This window comes from Cuculus canorus, chromosome 2 (assembly GCF_017976375.1).
Source record: "Cuculus canorus isolate bCucCan1 chromosome 2, bCucCan1.pri, whole genome shotgun sequence".
Lineage (NCBI taxonomy): Eukaryota > Metazoa > Chordata > Aves > Cuculiformes > Cuculidae > Cuculus > Cuculus canorus.
Genome location: NC_071402.1, coordinates 115,814,200 through 115,833,181, shown reverse-complemented (window position 1 = coordinate 115,833,181; position 18,982 = coordinate 115,814,200). Strand labels below are relative to the sequence as shown.

At 45.4% G+C, this 18,982-nt stretch overlaps 2 protein-coding genes across 6 annotated transcripts in view; one reads left to right on the top strand and one right to left on the bottom strand.

Moving 5' to 3' along the window:
• The first annotated feature begins 2,167 nt into the window (after positions 1-2,167).
• On the top strand, positions 2,168-16,021 carry CCR9 (C-C motif chemokine receptor 9). Its single transcript, XM_054057846.1, has 2 exons — positions 2,168-9,086; positions 9,473-16,021. Exons 1-2 carry the CDS (start codon positions 9,069-9,071, stop codon positions 10,634-10,636), a joined length of 1,182 nt encoding a protein of 393 aa, XP_053913821.1. The 5' UTR covers positions 2,168-9,068; the 3' UTR covers positions 10,637-16,021.
• FYCO1 (FYVE and coiled-coil domain autophagy adaptor 1) overlaps positions 15,961-18,982 on the bottom strand; it is a 45,042-nt gene continuing 42,020 nt past the window's right edge. For all 5 annotated transcript variants that reach the window (XM_054057842.1, XM_054057841.1, XM_054057845.1 and 2 more), the window contains exon 18: positions 15,961-18,739. In XM_054057842.1, the coding sequence (XP_053913817.1) occupies positions 18,664-18,739 (76 nt within the window). In that variant the 3' untranslated portion in view covers positions 15,961-18,663. The remainder of the gene's footprint in view (positions 18,740-18,982) is intronic.

The following is an 18,982-nucleotide window of genomic DNA, read 5'->3' as shown; positions in this document are numbered from 1 at the left end:
TATGCTAATGGTCACTGATGAGCATTTGCGCAACAGTTTCATCTCTGTGGAACAATCCCATGGAAATGCTTTCCAAAATGTTCCTGCAGATCACTTTACAACTGGGACATTAAGCAGCTGTTTGGTTGTCGTTGTGAAAGCTGAGAAGTTTGCCAGTTATCCATGCTACCAAGAAGAAACTAAACAAGAACTCTCAATTCTGCATTTTAAAGATAGCATCCAACCTTTTTCCTCAGCTTCACGACAAAAAGGTTTTATTCCTTCCTCAAATGTTTGAAACTGATGAGTGCTGTGAGCTGAATTATTAATGAACATAATTCTCTGGAATCTAAAAACTACCCTTTCAAATGAGCAACAGCTCCTCAAACTCAAGAACCAGCTCTGTGGTGAACAGCTGGCAGGGAAAGAGCTGGCATTGTGAGACTTGCATTCTGCACCCACTTTTCCTCTGAAATGGATCCAAAGTACTCTTTGTGTCCTCTCGTCATCTGTGAATGTGTAGCTTTATCCTTTAGTTGCCAGACTGGTGAATTGTTTGGCCCCAGATGTTCTGCTGCTTGTTTTTCTCGTATATTTCAGCACAGGTATCAGCACAATGGTATCAAATTTATTAGTGACCTGAGACAAAATGTTTGGACTCCTACCGTAAGTCTTTTAGTTTGGTGAGTTTTTAACCTGTTACTTCAATAATGACCTCAATGCTCAGTGTTTCTGTCACAGCAGCATCACCCTCCAGCAAACGTGGCAATGCACTACCTCTCAATACAGTGACATCCCAGTTTCTGACATAGCTCCCAGAACTTTAGCTCCCCATAGCTCCCGCAGGTTTATTTGCTCATATAATTTACACCCTTTTCCACATAAAAAGAAATTGGCAGCAATTGGAGTGACCAACAAATCACCCCCGGGGTGTAATTAATATCTAGTATTTACTTTGGACACAGCCGAAGTCATGTAAACAGATCTCACATCTGCAGTTTACCACAACAACTCGGATACGACTGAAGGTGACTTTGAGCCCAGCTAAAGTCTCAAACCACAGTCAAGGTTTCTCACAGTTTACAAGAACTCGGATACGATCTGAGTCACCTAAAAGTGTCAAGGAAAAGGAAAAAAACATGTGCAGTAGAATAATGGGAGAGAATAAGGAGAGAATACGTCAGAGAGGGAAAGAAAGAAGTAGCATGGGGAAAAAGAAATAACCACCACCCCAGTGGATGTCCAATGGCAGTCCCTCAGGAAACGAGATCCACAGGGGCAGTGCGTGTGTACATGGTGCTCTTCTTGGCAGGGATTATTTCCAGAGCGAGGCCTGTCCCCTACTGGGATGGGAGGAGTCGTCTCGCTGTTCCTGTGCCCTTTCTCTACATGGAAAGTTCTTGAATTGGGGCACGCACAGAAGTTCCTTCAGGAAAGTTCGTGCATAGGGGCTGGGGGTGCCAGGGGTCACTGTAAGCTCAACAGACCCTTTCCAGAATAACCTCCATGTGAGCCCTTTGGCAGGTACCGGGGGAGCAGCACCCGCTCCCACACCCACCACTCGCTCCCCAGTCACAGACAACCCACGCCTGTTCCCGGACAGACCCCGCCCAGTCACACAGGCCACGCCCCCAGCCACGCCCCCGGATAGCTCCATCCAATCACAGACAGACTATGCCACCGCTACTGTTGGCCACGCCCACCTTCTGGGACAGCCCCTTCTCTCACGGATAGGCCACGCCCCTCCTGGATAGGGCCAACCAAACCCCAGACAGACCACGCCCCCTTTTTCACTCGGCCACGCCCTCTCCAGAGCCGGCTCCGCTCCTCCGTGACTGCCCCGCCCTCTCTCGGAGAGACCACGTCCCCTCATGTTCTGCCACGCCCCCTCCCATAGCACCATCTACTCACAGACCACGCCCCCTCCACTTCAGGCCACGCCCCCTCCACACTCCACCCTCTCTCTGGTAGACCACGCCCCTCCCTGCTCGGCCACGCCCCCTGCCCGCACATGCCCCGCTCTCGAGGCCTGGCGGCAGTGCCCCCCCCTAGCCCCGGCCCCTGGACACCACCATCCCCGCAGCCCTCCCAGCACCTCTGAGACAAGAAGTAGGTACTGTTAGAAAAAGTGGAATATTTTTTATTTAAGCTCAAGTAGAGTTAAGTTCATTCAAGTAACTGTATTTTTTGGAAGTTGGACAGAATGCCCCTCTGATCTATATATAAATCTATTTTTATATAGTTTGTTTTTCAGACTGTTTTTCCAGACATGGTTACATCTGGTGAACAGAGGCATCTTCTGTAGCCACCTCTGTTTGCAGCCTTTCCCCATCTCAGATGCAAGGTCAGGCAGAGCTGGAGCCAGCTCCGAATTAGCGAGAGATTTGACTATTGTGAAATTCATAACAACATTAAAACTGATCCTTGGAAAGTAATAGAAGATGCCAGAAGATTTCTGAGACAACTTTTACACATGTGAGTGGGAAATCCATTCTGTCCCAGCTCTTGTCTCGCTGCACACGATGGATGTAGGATTTGCCCTTGTGTTGCCTCGCCCTGATAATGGATGCTCACTTTCTAAATCACCAAAAGCAAATCTTGGAGAGTTTATGTGCTGGAATTTTCGGTATGACCTCCAGCCCTGCTGGTGCCCTCAGTGCCGCAGGGTACCGAGAGCCCGGCAGCAACACCCGCTGTGGAGGGCGGCGATCCTTGAGGAGAGGGAGCCCCAGCCCTGGAGAGCAGGACGGGGCCGCTGATACTGAAGACAACTGCCTGATGGTTAAATAGGTGTGGTTTTTCTTGTGTTGTCCATAATGAGGGTGGTGAGGCACTGGCACAGGTTGCCCAGCAAAGTTGTGGCTGCCCCATCCTTGGAAGTGTCCAAGGCCAGGTTGAATGGGGCTTTGAGCAACCTGATCTAGTGGGATGTCCCTGCCCATGGCAGGGGGGTTGGAACTGGGTGGGCTTTAAGTTGACTTTCAACTAAAAACATTCAATGATAACACAGATTAGAACTAGCTTTATGAATTTAAAAAATACCCAACCTAGTGAAGGATGTTAAGTGCACAATTCTTGCTGTATTTACCGGGGCAAAAGGGACAGGGCTTTGAAGCAAGAGAGATCAGCACCTTCAGTACGTGCCAAGAGACTCAGATGATGTTCCTACATCTGCCAGGGCAGTGTTGTGCAATACTGACTAATCATAACTGAGTGCTGGGTACTCTGAAATGCCACATCTGAATCCGAGTGCACCGTATTAGCAGATATTTTTGTTCTTAACTTGGTTCCTTGGCTTCCCTCTGTAAAATGAAGGAGAAGCACTCTCATTTTGCCAGTGTGATCTAGCTTGTTTCAGTGTCTAAAAGCTTGATATTTAGTATTTCCAAACTATCAGTGGACACTACTTTTTGAGGAAAAAACAGCACTTTGAGGGATGCCAAATTGTTTACAAATTAATTTCCCTTCAATGAGAAATCAGAATTGTTGGTTCTTATTTTCATTCAGTTTGAAGCCACGTTTAAAGTTCTTAGCTCCTTGCAAAACTGTATTTCCTACTAAGAACTCTAATATAGTGATACAGTTTCTAAGGATTATTAATGAGTGTTTGCATATGCATTAATTTACATTATTTCTAGTGTATGGTGAGAGCATATCTAGTGCTTCATGAGAGTTCATCTAGTGCTTCATGAGCAGCTTCTCTGCTCAGAGAGAAGGAGGTTAATGCCCTCCTTTTACCTGGGGAGGGGAAAATAGGTGTGTTAAAAGTCATATTTAGTGCAAGCACAGTGCAGTTTTCACTGTGAAAAAAGGAAACTTCTCTGTCAGCCTTAGCAGAGGGTGTAACCCCAAGCCTTGTTCTGTTTCTGCAAAATATTTCCAACGCCCGATCAGCACGTCAAGCTGACTGTCTCTGCCATTAACACGTGCGCTAAATGAAGAGCTTAAAATTAATTCCCGACTTGTGCTTAAAATTAAACACCCTGAACATAAAAAGAAGGCATATTAGAAATGATGGTGGTTTTTCTTTTCCCACTTTAAACAAAAAAAAATAAATTAATGTTTTATTTAACTTGCAAGTGCTCTTGACAACCACGAAAGCAATATATTTGTAAGGAAAACAAAGATGCTTCATTTTGTCATGATATGAACTGGACGGAAATCGCAACTTATCTCACAATGCATGCTGGTATCACAAGAAATGACCACACCATCTCTATTTTGGTTAGAAATGATTTAACTCTGGACGACCCTTAGAGAGGATGCAAATAGCAAACTACTCTGGTAGAAATTTGGCAAGAGGATTTGTAAGGTTCACACTGTTGTCCTACTGCTGTTCCTGCCATTAGGGGCAAAAATATTGTTGTTGTCAGTGTCACTCAATACATGACATGTGGCAGGAAAATAACAAACAGGATGAGCAGCCGCCCATGTTCTGGTCTGGAGGTTTATCAGCCCGGGGAGTTCTAGGACAATGGGCTATGTGGGCAGGTTAAGTTATACTTATTACTTTTCTTCTAGGGAGAATTAGGCTAAGCCTAGTTAAAGTCACTTTATCCAGAGTGTGAGGCCTCAGATTCATGTGGACACCAAAGGGGACGATGACCTTTTGCATCAGAGGCTTTGCCCACAGGCGTGCCGTTGTCCCACTGCAGTTAATGTAGCTCTCCGGATGCTGGACCACCTTGCATTACACTGAGGGCCAAATTAACTTGAATTAGGGATAATTACCACGGCTGAACTGGCAGGCAGCCATTTGCCAGCCCAGAGGAACTTGTGTCTGAGCTCAGAGGCTATGCTTGTGTCTTCTGACCTGTGCTTTCCTCAGCAGATTGCCCTGGGGTTTAGCTGAAAGCTGCTTCCCCATCTCTGTTTTCTTACCCAGGGTCCAGGAGGCAAGAAAGGCCACGTGCTGCACAGAGGTATCACTGCATAAAGACCTATGCCTGAGTTTCCAGATGACAACTAATTATTAAATATATACAGACACCTTAGCAGGAATTTTGAAGGTCGGGTTGGATCTGGCTCTGAGCAACGTAATCTAGTTTTAAAGATGTCCCTGCACCTGCAGGGAGGGTTGGATTAGGTGACCTGTAAAGGTCCCTTCCAACCCAAAGCATTCTATGATTTTACGATTTTGCAGCTGAGTACAAAGCATCCTGGGCTCCTTCTCCTTGGAAGGGGATGCCATTCTGTCAATGCTGGAGTGTGGTGCCAAGTGGCAGCCGAGCCCAACACAAAACCTAGCATGAGCCATTGTTTTCTCTGAAATTGGAACTCAGCCTGAACTGTGGTTTAAAAAATTTCTTGAAGTGTGAGTTTGAATGAGCATCGGTCATAGCTGAACGCCATCCAGCATTTAAGCAAAACCTCATGGTGCTCGGACTTTCTGCAGAGAGGGGAATTTAAGTCACCATAATTTGCATGCCGGTTTGCCAGGAAGAAGACCAAAAATATGTGAGTTCATATATTTATTAACCACTTCTCACTGTCTTCCTCTTCAAAATCTTTCCTGCCACTCTCTTCTGGATGATTGTCACAGAAGACGTGCCACCCGCAGGGACTTTATGTGACTGCCCGCAGTTCTGCCTTGGGTCTCCTCAGTTTCTGTGGCGGGAATAGCCTTGGTCTTTCCTCTTGAAGGTGTCATTCTTTCATTTTGCTCCATTTTGCTGTTCCTTGCAAAGCCCCTGGTGTTGCAGGGCATCACGCAGACCCTGTGATCCTGGCCCATGCTCTCTTGTAGCCTTGGCCTGCGGCCCTGGGAAGCTGTGCCTGTGGGCCAGCTTGGAGAAGGCAGGATTAGACCTAACTCCTCACTCTTGTCTCAGACTCTCCACAGGACACTGGTGGCTGCCCAGAGGGACCCAGTTTTTCTTTGGGTATTTTTTTTCCCTGCAGTGGAAGGGTTTTCCATCAGAACACAGCCACGCAGGGAGTAGCTTCTGATTGTCCTGTGCTATGGTGCACATGAGCAGATAAATGAGACGTATGAGAGGTCTTCCTTTTGCTATCGAAAAATGTTTACCAGGAAAAAAACCAATGAAAAATAAAAAAAAAAAAAAAGAGAAGATTGCCATCTGTGTTTGAGCAACCTAAGCAATGCAAACCACAGAGAAAACAGTTTGTGACAGATATAATTAGGCTGGGGTCCCAGGAGCACACACCCACCTCAGCCTACAAAAAGACCAAAGCTTAATTGTGGGTGCAAAGAGCAAACACCACGCGTGGTGGTGTGACTCCTGGGTGTGACATCTGGGCTGATCCCCTGCAGCCACTGTACCGGTGAGTCCCCTCCTCAGCTATTCATCTCTGTCTTTATCACATGCAGCTTCTGTGGAAAGGAAATCAAATTACAAACTCTCTTTTTTTTTAAAAAAAAAAAAAATTAATTTGCCTTCAAGCTCACTCAGTTACAATGATCTTTTCAGTTGCAGTTTAAGGTAGGTCTGATAGCTAAAAAAAATCAACATGAAAAAGCCCCCGGGGATGTGCAGCTCTGCAGCCTTCGGCAGGTGCTGCAATGACTTTTTAGAAATGGGTATCAGGGAGAAACCAGTAGCCACAGTCACCTCTGGGTTGTACGTGGCAGGTCTCAGCCTTGATAGCTGAATTTTGTGCTTTTATGATGGGGTCAAGGCTCTGCTGGTTTGAAATTTCAACTCCGCAAAGAGTTTCTGAAGCGAAGAGTTACAGCAGGTGGAACGGGACAGGTCTGAAATTGCTGCATAGCTGGGAAGGATGAGTCACACGCAGTGATTCCTGAAACCACATTTTTCCTCTCCAAAATGAGCCAAAAGGGATCAAATTAATTTTGATTAATAAGCAGCCCTTCCTTATCTCAAGGGCCAGTCTGTTTCTTGTCAACTTTTAATCTGCTGTGAATTTCCCCCGCTGGAAAAAAAATCAGGTGCTCCCTAGAAGATCTGAAAGCTCATTGTTTCTAACACCCCATTATTGTTATTATTGATATAAACTGTAAAAACTGCAGCAGTAACGACACAGCAAAACCCCAGCAGGAGGTGGCCACTGTGGTTAGCATGCTGCCTCCTCTGTGCTGCAGGTGAGGTCGTGACACTTTGCATCTCAGACCGTAGGAATCTGGCTGAAATTTCAGCTCTCCCTTTATTTACCATGATGGGGACAGAGATGAGGAAAACCCCTTGTGGGGCTGTTGGCACCAGAGACTTTGCCATCTTGAACCATGGCTGGGAAAGGAGCGTTTTGCACTTCTTTCCACAGACTTGTCCAACATCATTCACATATGCGTGGCCGTGACCAGTCATATTTTCTGCATCATAGTATTTATGTGTGGTATATCTGATTTATAGGCATCATACAGGTGGTTCCTTTCAGCTGGCTCACATATTTTTACTGGCATAAATTCTGCACTAAGATTAGTATGCTGTGGCTATTTACTTGATAGAATCATAGAATGGTTTGGCTTGGAAGGGACCTTAAAAACCATCTAGTTCCAACCCTTCTGCCATGGGCAGGGACACCTCCCACTTTCCTTGGTTGTCTGCTTTGAAAAGAAGTCAAATAAAAATATATTTTGAGTTTTGACATTAGAAGTTCAACTAGCAGGCACAGGGTACAGGCAGCATCACTAAAAGCCACTAAATTTATACCTGTACTTGAAAACTGAAAGACCAGCATAATTCTGGGCATAGTTCTGCATCTTGATAGAAAACTTAAAAGCTAAGAGCACATACTGAGGATTGGATTTAATTCTTCAATTTATTTTTAAACAAATATTAAATGTCTAAATGAATATTCCTTTACTGCAAAGATCTCATGCTGCCAGCCTCGCTCCTAAATAATTCAGATTCATTAAAGTTGCTTCCTGAAGATAATAACTGGAAGGACTAGCCCCCAGTCTGTGCTTTCTGAACACAAGAGTTTCTAAATAGATGAAAACAACTGCATTAAACTTTTTTTGACCAGATTCAGAAGCCCTGCAAATATGTGCTGCAAGCATTTGCTTCGGCACCGAGCGTGCACAAAAGGATCAAAGGCAATTTGGGCCAGAGAGTGCCGCAAACACAAAGAAGTGGCTGCAAACACAGTTGTCGTCCCTACAAGTAGCTGCTTACAGGAAAATGGCTTTGCTGACAAACTTGTTAATGCAGCTAACTGTAATGCAGGCTGGGGAGATGAACTGCACACTGCATCAGTTCATGCCCCACATATAATCGGGGAAGATGTTTTCAGTTACGTGTGGTGAGAGGTTTGGCTTTGCAAGGCGACCTCTCGATTGCTTGGCCTGCTTTTGAAGGCACGATGTCCGGAAGAAAGGTCTGTGCTAGCTAAAGGTCCCCAGTAGTGCTGACAGGACCCACCTCATGTTGTCCCTGGGCTTCGCCCCCAGGCACTAGCATGAGTGGGCTGGTGCAGAACGTGTTGAATACTTAGGAGTGTGGGACTGGCATTGAGCCCACCAGGATCAGCTACCTTATGTGGTAGTAAACTGAGTTAAGAAGTAATCTGCAGCAGGAAAAAATATTTTCTTGTTTACTGAAGTATAATGGTCTGTTTTACAGGCCAACAGCAATAATCATTGCACTGAAACGCACAAAAAATAGATGTTATCAGTCACTGTGGAGGATGCGAATATTTTAACAGTGCAAACTATGACTAAAGGATGATACTTTTCCTTGTTAGTTGCTAGACAATTTAAGAAACACATTTCAGTTATTCTCATGAATCTTTTGGAAGATGTCGTTCTTTCAGATTACTTTCTTTTTTAATGCATGCACTGGGGACTCTACATGTTATTAAAAATGAGACCACAGTGACTTTAGGACATCAGAGAACTTAATCAGCACAGTGCCACAGAGAAGCCAAAGACCTAATGTAGACTACATGTGAATTTGTAAAATGGAAACAGCTAAATAATTCAAACCAGTGACATCGATTTCTGTGCGGTCTGTTTGTCTCTCAGACGGGCTCTTTCCAAGGGGTTGAGGTTTTTATTGAAAGAAGAAAGAAAAAAAGTCACAGTTCTACTTCAAAGCTGTTTCAAATCAGTTGTTTTTTTCCCCCATCTAGAGATCCTCTTTCAAGACTGAGTAAAGATCTCACTGAGGATGGCAGTTCCAAGCTTAGTGAGTATACAGCCACATTGCTGTGTAATTTCCATTTTTCTTTCCCCCGTTTTGCCTCCATCAGTTTTCTGCCTCTCTTGAGCCGGTGGTGCCATCCCACCATAGCAGTAACACAAAGCCTTCTTCCCTATCTCTTTCTAAGTTGGAGATGTTGCATTTTGTTATGTATTTGAAGCCACCGAGCCAACGGTGTTTTGAATGATCCAACAGAGGTAATGATCTTACCACCTGCCATTTTAGCAACTGAAGCCAACTGGAGGTGGAGAACTCTTTTCTAAAGAGCTTTTTACTCAGCAGCTCATCTACATCTGCATCTGGAGGAGAGGGGCAAATTTATGAATTATTGAGCCACCTCTCTACATAAATTACCTGATGTCCCATTGCAGGTCACCCACCCTGGCAAGACCAGCCTGGATTACTACAGCAATGACAGCGCAGTGCTGTCCCTGTACGGGAGTCTGGTGAACAATACAGACTTCATGTGTGAGAGGAAACAGGTCAGGCAGTTTGCTCGAGCCTTCCTGCCGGTGTTTTTCTGGCTCATCTTCTCTGTGGGCACAGTGGGAAATGCCTTGGTCGTGCTCGTCTATTGCAAATACCATTTCAGGAAGAGCATGATGGATCGGTACCTGCTGCACCTGGCCATTGCAGACCTGCTCCTCCTCTTAATCCTCCCTTTCTGGGCCAAGGCTGCCTCTGATGGCTGGATCTTCAAGAACTTTATGTGCAAAGTTGTCAACAGCATGTATAAGATTAACTTCTACAGCTGTAGCTTGTTTCTAACCTGCATCAGCTTTGACAGGTACATCACTATTGTCCAAGCGATGAAAGCTAAAACTTCTAAGCGAAGGCGGCTGCTGCGCAGCAAACTCATGTGCTTGACTGTCTGGCTGATGTCTGTGAGCCTCTGCATCCCAGAAATCATGTACAGCCAAAGCATGCAGGTGGGTGATGTAACAGTTTGCAAAATTACTTATCCACCAAATGTCAGCATGGTCTCCAGATTTACTGTTCTGACCATGAAAGTCACGATTGGATTCTTCCTCCCACTCCTTGTCATGGTTATCTGTTACACCCTTATCATCAAGACCCTCTTGCAGGCCAAAAGATCCCAAAAGCAGAAGTCCTTGAAGATCATCACTGTGATCATCACTGCTTTCCTTCTCTCTCAGTTCCCGTACAATATTATTCTGCTGGTCAAAGCCATCAAAACATACACCAAGGTGGCATACAGCTGTCAGGCTGCTAATCGACTGGACATTGGGCTACAGGTCACCCAAAGCATTGCCTTCCTCCACAGCTGCCTCAACCCCTTCCTCTATGTCTTTGCTGGGGAGCGGTTCAGGATGGCTCTGGGCAGGATGATGAAGAGCTGCTGTGGGTGGCAGAATGGGAGTCAGGAGCAGTGCTCCTCCACCTGCAACAGCCAAGAACACAGCTCACACTGGTCCTTTGCCATGCTGGGCAAGCGGCAGGTGAGAAGCTCACTGACCCTCAGCACCCATTTGACCTCTTCCAGTATGCCCTCTACTTCCCAGGTCCTCTTGTAAGTTAGTCCCCCCTCTCTCCCCTCTGGAGGAGCACCAGGCTCTTTGGAAATGGTCTGTCTATGCCAAAGACTTACTCAGAGGAAAGGGGTAGTCTGGAGGGGGGCTCCTCAGTGCCTTGTGCTTGCCATGTGGGACCCAACCTGGGCTTGCTGGCTGAAAAGGAAACCTTTGGCACAGGACCACAAAATGGAGCCATGCTTCTTCTAAGCAGAACTGATAAGGGCATAAAAGCTCTCTTTGTGACAGCTGTAAATACCGATCCCATCTGCAGCTCAGACCACAACCTGAAATAACAAGCCTTGCAGGGAGGCAATAAAGTCAGCTACCACAGCAGGAGAGGCACATGAAGCACGATGAAGTGTCTGTCCCTTCCGTGGGAAGCAGCAGGAAGGGCTTCAGCCTTCTTTGCTGCCCGGCTGGGGTGTCCTACAGAGGCGGCCAGGCTCAAGAGTGCTCCCTGCACCTACACAGTGTCCTCTCACTGCAAACAGCCATTAGCTCCTACCCTGGTTTGCTGCAGCAGGCAAATGCTGCTGCCTGTGCCTGCTCAGAGACAAGTCTGTTTTGCTGCCTGGGCAGTTTTTGTTGCAAAGAAAAGCCAGTCCTTCCTGTTCATAAAGTGATCATTACAGAATTAGATCTTTCTTTCTCCTATATTTTAGCTGTGTGACGTAAAGTGAAATTGGGTACCATTTATTTGCTACAGCTCCTACTTTGATACTGGAAACAAATTGCATCTTGCAACAAAAATTCAAGGGCGTTAGAGACGATGAGTTGTGTGACGTGGAGATATTTGTCATATGGTGCAAAGCCATAGTAAGCCAGAACGCAAAAACCAAATGTGTGGTTCAACAGACTGCTGGTTATGTGCTGACATCTTTGCTTACCGTGAGAAAATATATTTAGCCTGAGGCCAGTAAGACAGAGAGTAATTGCCAAACCTAATGTTAACGAAATTTGGACTGAGACTTCAGGTTGGTGGAGGTTCCCAACTGGGGCACAGCGTGCCCATTCCCCCTTGCTCATTCCCTCTCCAGGATGTGGCATTGTCCATCCTGCCTGATCTCAGCCTGCGCCTCCCAATCTTCAATTGCAAATTTTAGCGCTCAAGAGGCTTCCTTTTAAATAGACGCACGTAACCTGATTGGCCTCCTGGTGATTATTTCTTACAGGAACAAAGTAGTTTTGTTGTGCATTAATCATTAAAGTGTGTCAATAAACAAGAGCTTTCTGTAAGATTCGGCGCTGCTTTTTTAGCTATCAGGGTCTAGCTGAGCAGATGGGCTTTAGTTTCATATACATTTATTAGATTTTTACATTTTTTTAACCTTTTCCTTAGAGAAAAAAATGTACGTATTTTTTACTCTGTGTGTGTGTCAGAAGGGTCTGGGTTGTACATTTTTGTGATTTGCTTTGAGCTCAACGTGAACAGAAGCTGAAATTCTGTTAAATAAAGGCACTGCCGCAAACAGCGAGAGGATGAACTGGTTGTTTCTTGGCCACATGTCTTTCCCAGATTTGGGTCCATACAGCATAATCTGTTTTCCAGTACCAGGATTTACACCCTCCTGAAAAAGGGCAGAGGAAAACCTTACTTACAGGCCTCAGCCTCGGGGTGCGGAAGCCGCAGCTGAGGACCCCGCAGGCTCTGGAGGGGTTTCGGCTCCTGAGGTGATGGGTGGGGTGCAGTTTTGGGAGGGAGGGCAGGTTTCTGAGGGTGTGGAGGGAGGAGGGAGTGTGCTGGGGGCAGATGCTTCCCTGCAGAAGCTGAGCACCGCAGCTCCTTCCCAGGGATGGGGGCAAGGGTGCTCCTGCCCAGAGGGTCCTCCCAGCCCCTAAAGAGCCCTCAAACAAACAAGTGGGCAAACCTTGGTCGCCACCATTCTGCAGCCCTTCCTGGCAGCCTTGAGCTCCTTTTCCCTGTCCTGCTGGCCCCAGGAACTTGAATTGCAGGGCCTTCTCAAGGAAGGTAAAAGCTTCTTACCTCCACAGAATGTGGTGGGAAATGTCATGCTTGTTACACAAGTGAAACTTTTGAGGGTTGTGAGCCCGTGGTGAACTTTCAGCAGGTTGGGGTGTCAGGGTCATCTCTGGGTCACACAAATCCCACTCTGAGTCAGGCTGCTCTCTGCCTCTTTGCCTGGGGGAGCCCAGGAGATTACAAGGTGCCACAATGTGTTTTCCCTCTTGTGGTCTGCCCTGCTGGAGCTGCTTGTGGTCCAGCAGTTGCTGGTGGCTTCCCAGGCTGCTGGTGCTCCGTGAACTCACAGGGAAGCTGCCTTCCTGCAGCTCCCCACCCGCAGTCTCATTGCTGGCAGGGTCCCTCACTGCCAGCCACCATACAACAGGGACTTGGTCATGGAAGCACCTGCTGCCATTGCCTCCTCCTCCTCAATCTGTCAGGGTCCTCTGTCCTCCAGCAGCCAACCCCTCCTGTGGCTCCTGTGACCTGTGCCCTTAGGTTTTATCTGGACTTATCCCACCAAAATCCCTCTCATGACTCCCAAGGGTATCCCCAGCCTTCAGCTGCTGCTGTCTATCCTGAAGAGTGGTTTCCCTGAAGGTGAAGGGGTACTGCCTCCCCGGCTCCACAACCCTTCACACCTCCCATAAGATGCTGCCTGTGGGTCTAGAACAACTCTCCATGACTAACTGTCCACGGCAAACTCTTTGTGGAACACCTCTACACAGCCAGCTTTGTGCAGAGACAGCTCTGCGTGGTGGCAGGGACTGCTAGTTCCCTGCATTCCTGGTTGCCCGGGGCTGAGGAGGATGCTGGGGTGATGGGATGCCATGCCCATAAGTATTTCAATTGAAAAAACAACAATATCATTCCTCATGAAAAAGAGAACAAAATACCAACCTGGTGCTTGGGGCTCCCCATGTAGAGTTGCCCTCATGGAGAGTTGGTCATGTAGAGGTATCCCACAGAGAGTTGTCACGTGGAGCGTTGGCTGCAGAGAGTTGGCCACAGAGTTTTCCCTTTCCCTTGCCTGCACCTTACCTGCAGCTCCAGGACAATCACCAACCAGATACTGGAAGCCCTGTGAGAGTCCTGAGATCTTACATGGTTCCCCTCCCCTCTCTTCACATGGTTTAGCGGCAGATAGGAATGGTTGGACTCAGTGATCTAAGAGGTCTTTTCCAACCTGGTGATTCTATGATTATATGATTCTTTAAGGCCGTTTTTCCCAGTTTCAGATTACAGTCTCCTCTGTTGTCCTTTTTCTTTGAAGGAGGGCAGGTTGTCTCTGCCCTGAGTGCATCATCACTCTGAAACCCTTCAACTCTTTAGTCCCAACCTCAGACTTCCAAGAGTTAGAAGTGTGCCAGGACCCCAGATTTCACTCAGGTGGGAGCTGTGTCAGGCCTCCCTGCTGGCCTAACACCTCCAAGCTACGCAAAGACTGGGAGCTGTGCCATAGCAGGAACGGCCACAGCAGTAACTTGGGGTTGCCATTGCTGGTGAAGGGCTCGGAAGCAGCTGCGACCACGGTGCAGTCAGTCACGTAGCGAGGCGCCAGCCTGCTTGTGGTGCAAGGAGAGGAAGTTGGGAGAGCCCATGAGAAACTTTCACTCTCTGCAGGCAAACCAGCCTAAGTGGTGCCTGCTCCTGCCTGAAGCAGACGTGTGCTTTATAGAAGTACCTCTTCCAGAGAGCAGAAAACCAGTTGGAAAGGTGTGAGAGAATGGCAATGGGTGCTGCAAGAATCGCTGAAGTCATAGTACATAAAAGAGCCTTTATCAGTCTCAGTTCGATATGTGCAGACCCATCATTTCCAAGTATGATCTGGATCAATTATTCATCTTTTAATTGACCAGACACCGTAGTCCCGGTACTCCGAAGTGCTGCTGGTTTTTTTCCAAGCTGCCTGGGCCATATGTGTTTTGAAACCTTATATTTGGACTTCAGAGAGTCCCTGTGACATTCTCTGTTATAAGGTCTCCCCCGAGCCTTCTCCAGGCTGAACAACCCCAACCCTTTCATCCTGTGCTCTCTGGAGCCTCCTCGTGGCCTCTCTGAACTCCCTCCAACAGATCCATGTTCTTCCTGTGCTGAGGACTCCAGAACTGAACACAGGACTCCAGGTGGGGTCTCACAAGAGCAGAGCAGAGGGGGAGGATCACCTCCCTCGACCTCCTGGTTACAATTCTGAGCAGCCGAGGATATGGTTGGCCTTCTGGGATGTCCACTGTTCCTCTGTCGTACTGTACAGATGTGCCCTGTATGCTCCAGCGTGACAAACTATTTTCTGTTTACCTTACTTTATAATTTTTTTTTCCTGTTTAGAAATAGATTATGCAATCATCTGATTTATCTTCCAGGCAAAGAAATCTCTTCAAGGCAGAAAAGGGACACATATCCTCAGTGATATAGAATTTTATTTTTTTTTTAATTCCTGAGGTTAAAAAAGGGGAGAAAAAAAGCATCAAGAAACTTTTCAGTACACAACCGTCTACATCTCTGTAACTGCGCAGATGCTGGTGCACACAAACCTCTTTTTCACCTGGAGCATGAAGATTTATGTGAACAAGGTTTGCAATTCTTTGGCAGTTAAGAAAAAAAGATACTTCCGAACAAGTTACAATCTCAGTGACTGAGTGTAATTAAAACTATAGTGCAATTTCAGTTTTAAAAAAGGAGCAAAGTCAGGCTTTTGTAGCTTTGCTTCGTAAGATGGTACGCTCTTGTGAAACACAGCTCTGTGATTTTTCATAAAGCAACATTGAGTAAAGTTGAGTAAAGGAACACTGTCATTTTATTAAAGCAGCTACGTTCTTTCCTTTGCATAAATCTCTGCATAACAAAAAATATCACCTTCCATTGTTCCATCACCCAGGAAGAACACCCAACCACTTATGCTGACCACAGTGTATACTCTCTTTGTCCTACGAATGCGACATCTCCTTTCTTTTCCCCTAATTGCATTCCTCCTGATGATAAAATGGCCAATTCAACAAACCACCTGAGTGCCTGTAAATAAACAGATTTACTAGCATCCCTGGCACAGCTCACATGAATGAGTCCTTTATGAATGAGGTATAAGATGCTTGAATTAAATCTCTTGCACAATCCTACACTTACGCTAAGTCCTTTATACGGTCTCCATGGCCCCAGTGAAAAACGACCTGGTACATTCAAGCAAGAGTTCAGTACTAATGACAGGTTCTTTACTCCATTCTCTGGACAGCCTGCGGTGGAAAAGACTCCCTCTTCTAGCTGACGTGATCGGATTCTCATTCTTGAACAGTTACATTCCTGTCTACTTGTACGTTACCAGCTTGAGTATTTCCTCTTTTAAAGCTTTTTCTCTTTCTTAAATGCTCTTCTTGGATAGAAGCAAACCTCTTTTTTTTTTGTCTTTAAATTACAGGTTCTGGCTCCCGCTATTAGTCCTCTTTCAGAGAGCAAAAGAGCCATACAACTATTCTCATAGGGCAGGAGAATCTGAAGAAAAGGTACCATAAAGACTCAAATGCTAAACAAAAACAATCCAGTGTTTTTTCCCTCTCCTCCCAAACATACGCTGCAGCCAGCTTCAGGACTGCCTACTTGAAAGATGTGCAGGGTGACAGCTGGCTTATGGGACGGAGCCAAATACTTTAGGAGTTACATGAACAGTGGCTCAAAAATATTTGCCACAGGATGAAAGAATGCTAAGAACTGGGATGCAGAGAGGAAATCCACAGGCAAGTCGGTCAAATAATTCTTAACAGAGATATTTCAAATACTTCTGAGCAGAGTTGTCATATTTTAGCCTAAGATACTTGACAGTGTCCCTTTACCCTTACATTTGGCATTTTAAGAAAGATATCCTAGTAAGATTAGTATTCTAAAACAACAGCAAAATGCTTTTTAAAACCACACCTAAAAGCTTAAAGGAAAACTGCAGCGGACTTCAGTAACAGCCCAGTGAAACTGCATAGCATATCGTACACAGTACTCCATATTTAAGCAATAAATAATCTCTTCTTACCTAATTAAATATAAAAAATAGCTTCAACACTGAAATAGGCCATAATTCATGAACTGTTGCCAATTATTGCCAACTTCAGTCTCTTGTCCACCTCATTTTCATGCACACAGCCAGGTAAGGGTTTAACTTCATTGCAGCCTCTTCCCTCAGGAAGGGGCGTAAAGCAGCTCCTGCTCCCCCTGATCCCTCTGCCAGGCAGAGGCTGGAGAGCACACCACCAATACTGGGAAGAGGCATCTGAAAGGATGGGAAAGCTGTTGATAAGCTGGATGAGTAGACACCTAAAATCTAGGTGCTCCATGAAAAGCAGTCATTCTTCCACAATATTTTCCAAGAGGACTGCTTTCATACATTGTTAACAACCAGAATGAATGATTAGCAACATTTAGATTTATCTGCGGTATTCTTTTCTTTCTTGTGATCTGGAATTTCCTCCACCTCAGCTGCTACTATGTAAACATCTAACCCTTGTCTTGTGATCTCCATGTTTTAAACAACCAGCCTTTTGGCGTAGGAGATCCCTATGGATAACGGATTGGACCAGCAACACACAACCATCAGCCGGATTTCCTGACTTCCTTCCCTAGTCGAGCTGTTCCCTCCAATTCCCTGCTTACCAGTTTGCCCCTTTCCACTTTCCTAAATCACTTGCTTCGCCTTGTGCTTGCCCTTTTTGCCCCTTATGTTTTATTTTTGCTTCCCACCACGACCCCCATACACCAGCAACAGCTGTGCCTAAAGCCTGCCAGGCCTGAGGTTTCCTTGGGAGAACAATAATATGAGAAACCAGACACACCTGAAATGATGAGGAGGGCTGGTTGGGAGAAAGAGCTTTTCTCCTTTCTCCTGCCAAGTGTTTTGCCTTTCTGTCAGAAGACAGGATTTTTAAACAGAAAAAAATCCGCTTTCAGTTATTTTGACAAAAACCTGATATCCTATATAGAGAGCAGATGGTTCGCATGGAAATTTTGCATAAAAGAGATCCCAGTCTTCCCTAAAAAGACAGTGTTTACAGCCAGTGCCGTCCCCAAATCAGAGATGGGAAGTTAGCAGTTGTCTAGGGCAACTGAAACGGTTAGGAAAAGGATTGAATACACTAACACCAGGTGGAGAGCTCATCAGGGCTGGATATGCATCTGGTTTTGGATGGACTTTTTGAGACCGAATCAAACATTATTGCTACCTTCCATGTGGTCTAGAGAGAGAGAGACACTGATGACCCTCCCAGAAACTGTGCTTTTCTGTGAATGCTGACGACTAAGGTGCTAAAGCAGGAAAAAGGAATGTTCCTCTTCCTGATATCACACAGTGAGTAGTACTTTATTCTACATATGATACTCCTAATCCTGTCACTGGTACTCATCTTAAGAGCTGATTTCAGTGGACCAACTTACGGAGTATGGTGAGCAAAAGTGTAAGGAGTTGTTTTGTGTTGTATTGATTTGTAACTGGTATTCAGTATCAAAGCATCTGTAAAAGCCAGTTACCAAATCTTAACCCAAAACGTAAAAAAACCCTATGTTTGCTGCTTATAAAACTTGCAAAAGATAAAAAATTCTAGATGGATTACAATATATGCCTTTGAAGATGGAAGTATTGCATAGTTGTCGTTCTGACTGTAAGAGTAGTAGAGCAGAACAGCGATGGTTACGTTTACTCCTCAGTGAAGAGATCAACAAAAATACATATTTTTCTTTAGATTTCCTTTTGAAGGGTATTTTTAGAAGAAAAGTAATTCAATTTTCAATAGAGAATTTCAGTTTGCATTTAGACACCCTCACACTTATTTTTCTTCCCACTGAAAAAACCTGTAATTATTATTGACCTGTTAAATCAAACAACATGGCTTTCAGCAACCTGTACACAGTACAGAACCATTAGTGTTCCTAAAAAGGCTTCTGTTTCTTTAGTGTATACACGTTCTCTAAGTGTTTTATAACTATTGCATAGTTTCAAAGTCTTCAAACAGTGGTAATCATAATGATTACATACACATAAATAATAGTGTCTCTTAAAAAATTAATTAAAAATAACACAGTATAGTCAAGGCTATGGAAAATCACTTCCATCATAGATGACAGGTCGCTCGATAGCCAAGTGATAAAACACTCTTTTTGAGATAAACCTGTCAAGGAGAAAAAGACAGCAAGATGATCACGTTAGCTGAAGTCAAGTAGGCAGGAAGCTTTAAAAGTGTAATCAAGTCTTTCAGTTTATACTCAAGCGAAAAAACTGACTGGTGTTAAAAAGAAGAGTGCCTGCAGAAGGGCTGTCAGGTCTGTTGTTAATACAATGGCAATCCTGACTAAACTATCTTAAAAAGAGTCACAAATTGCTTGCTTACTTCTGTTTACTTTCTCAGAGGTTG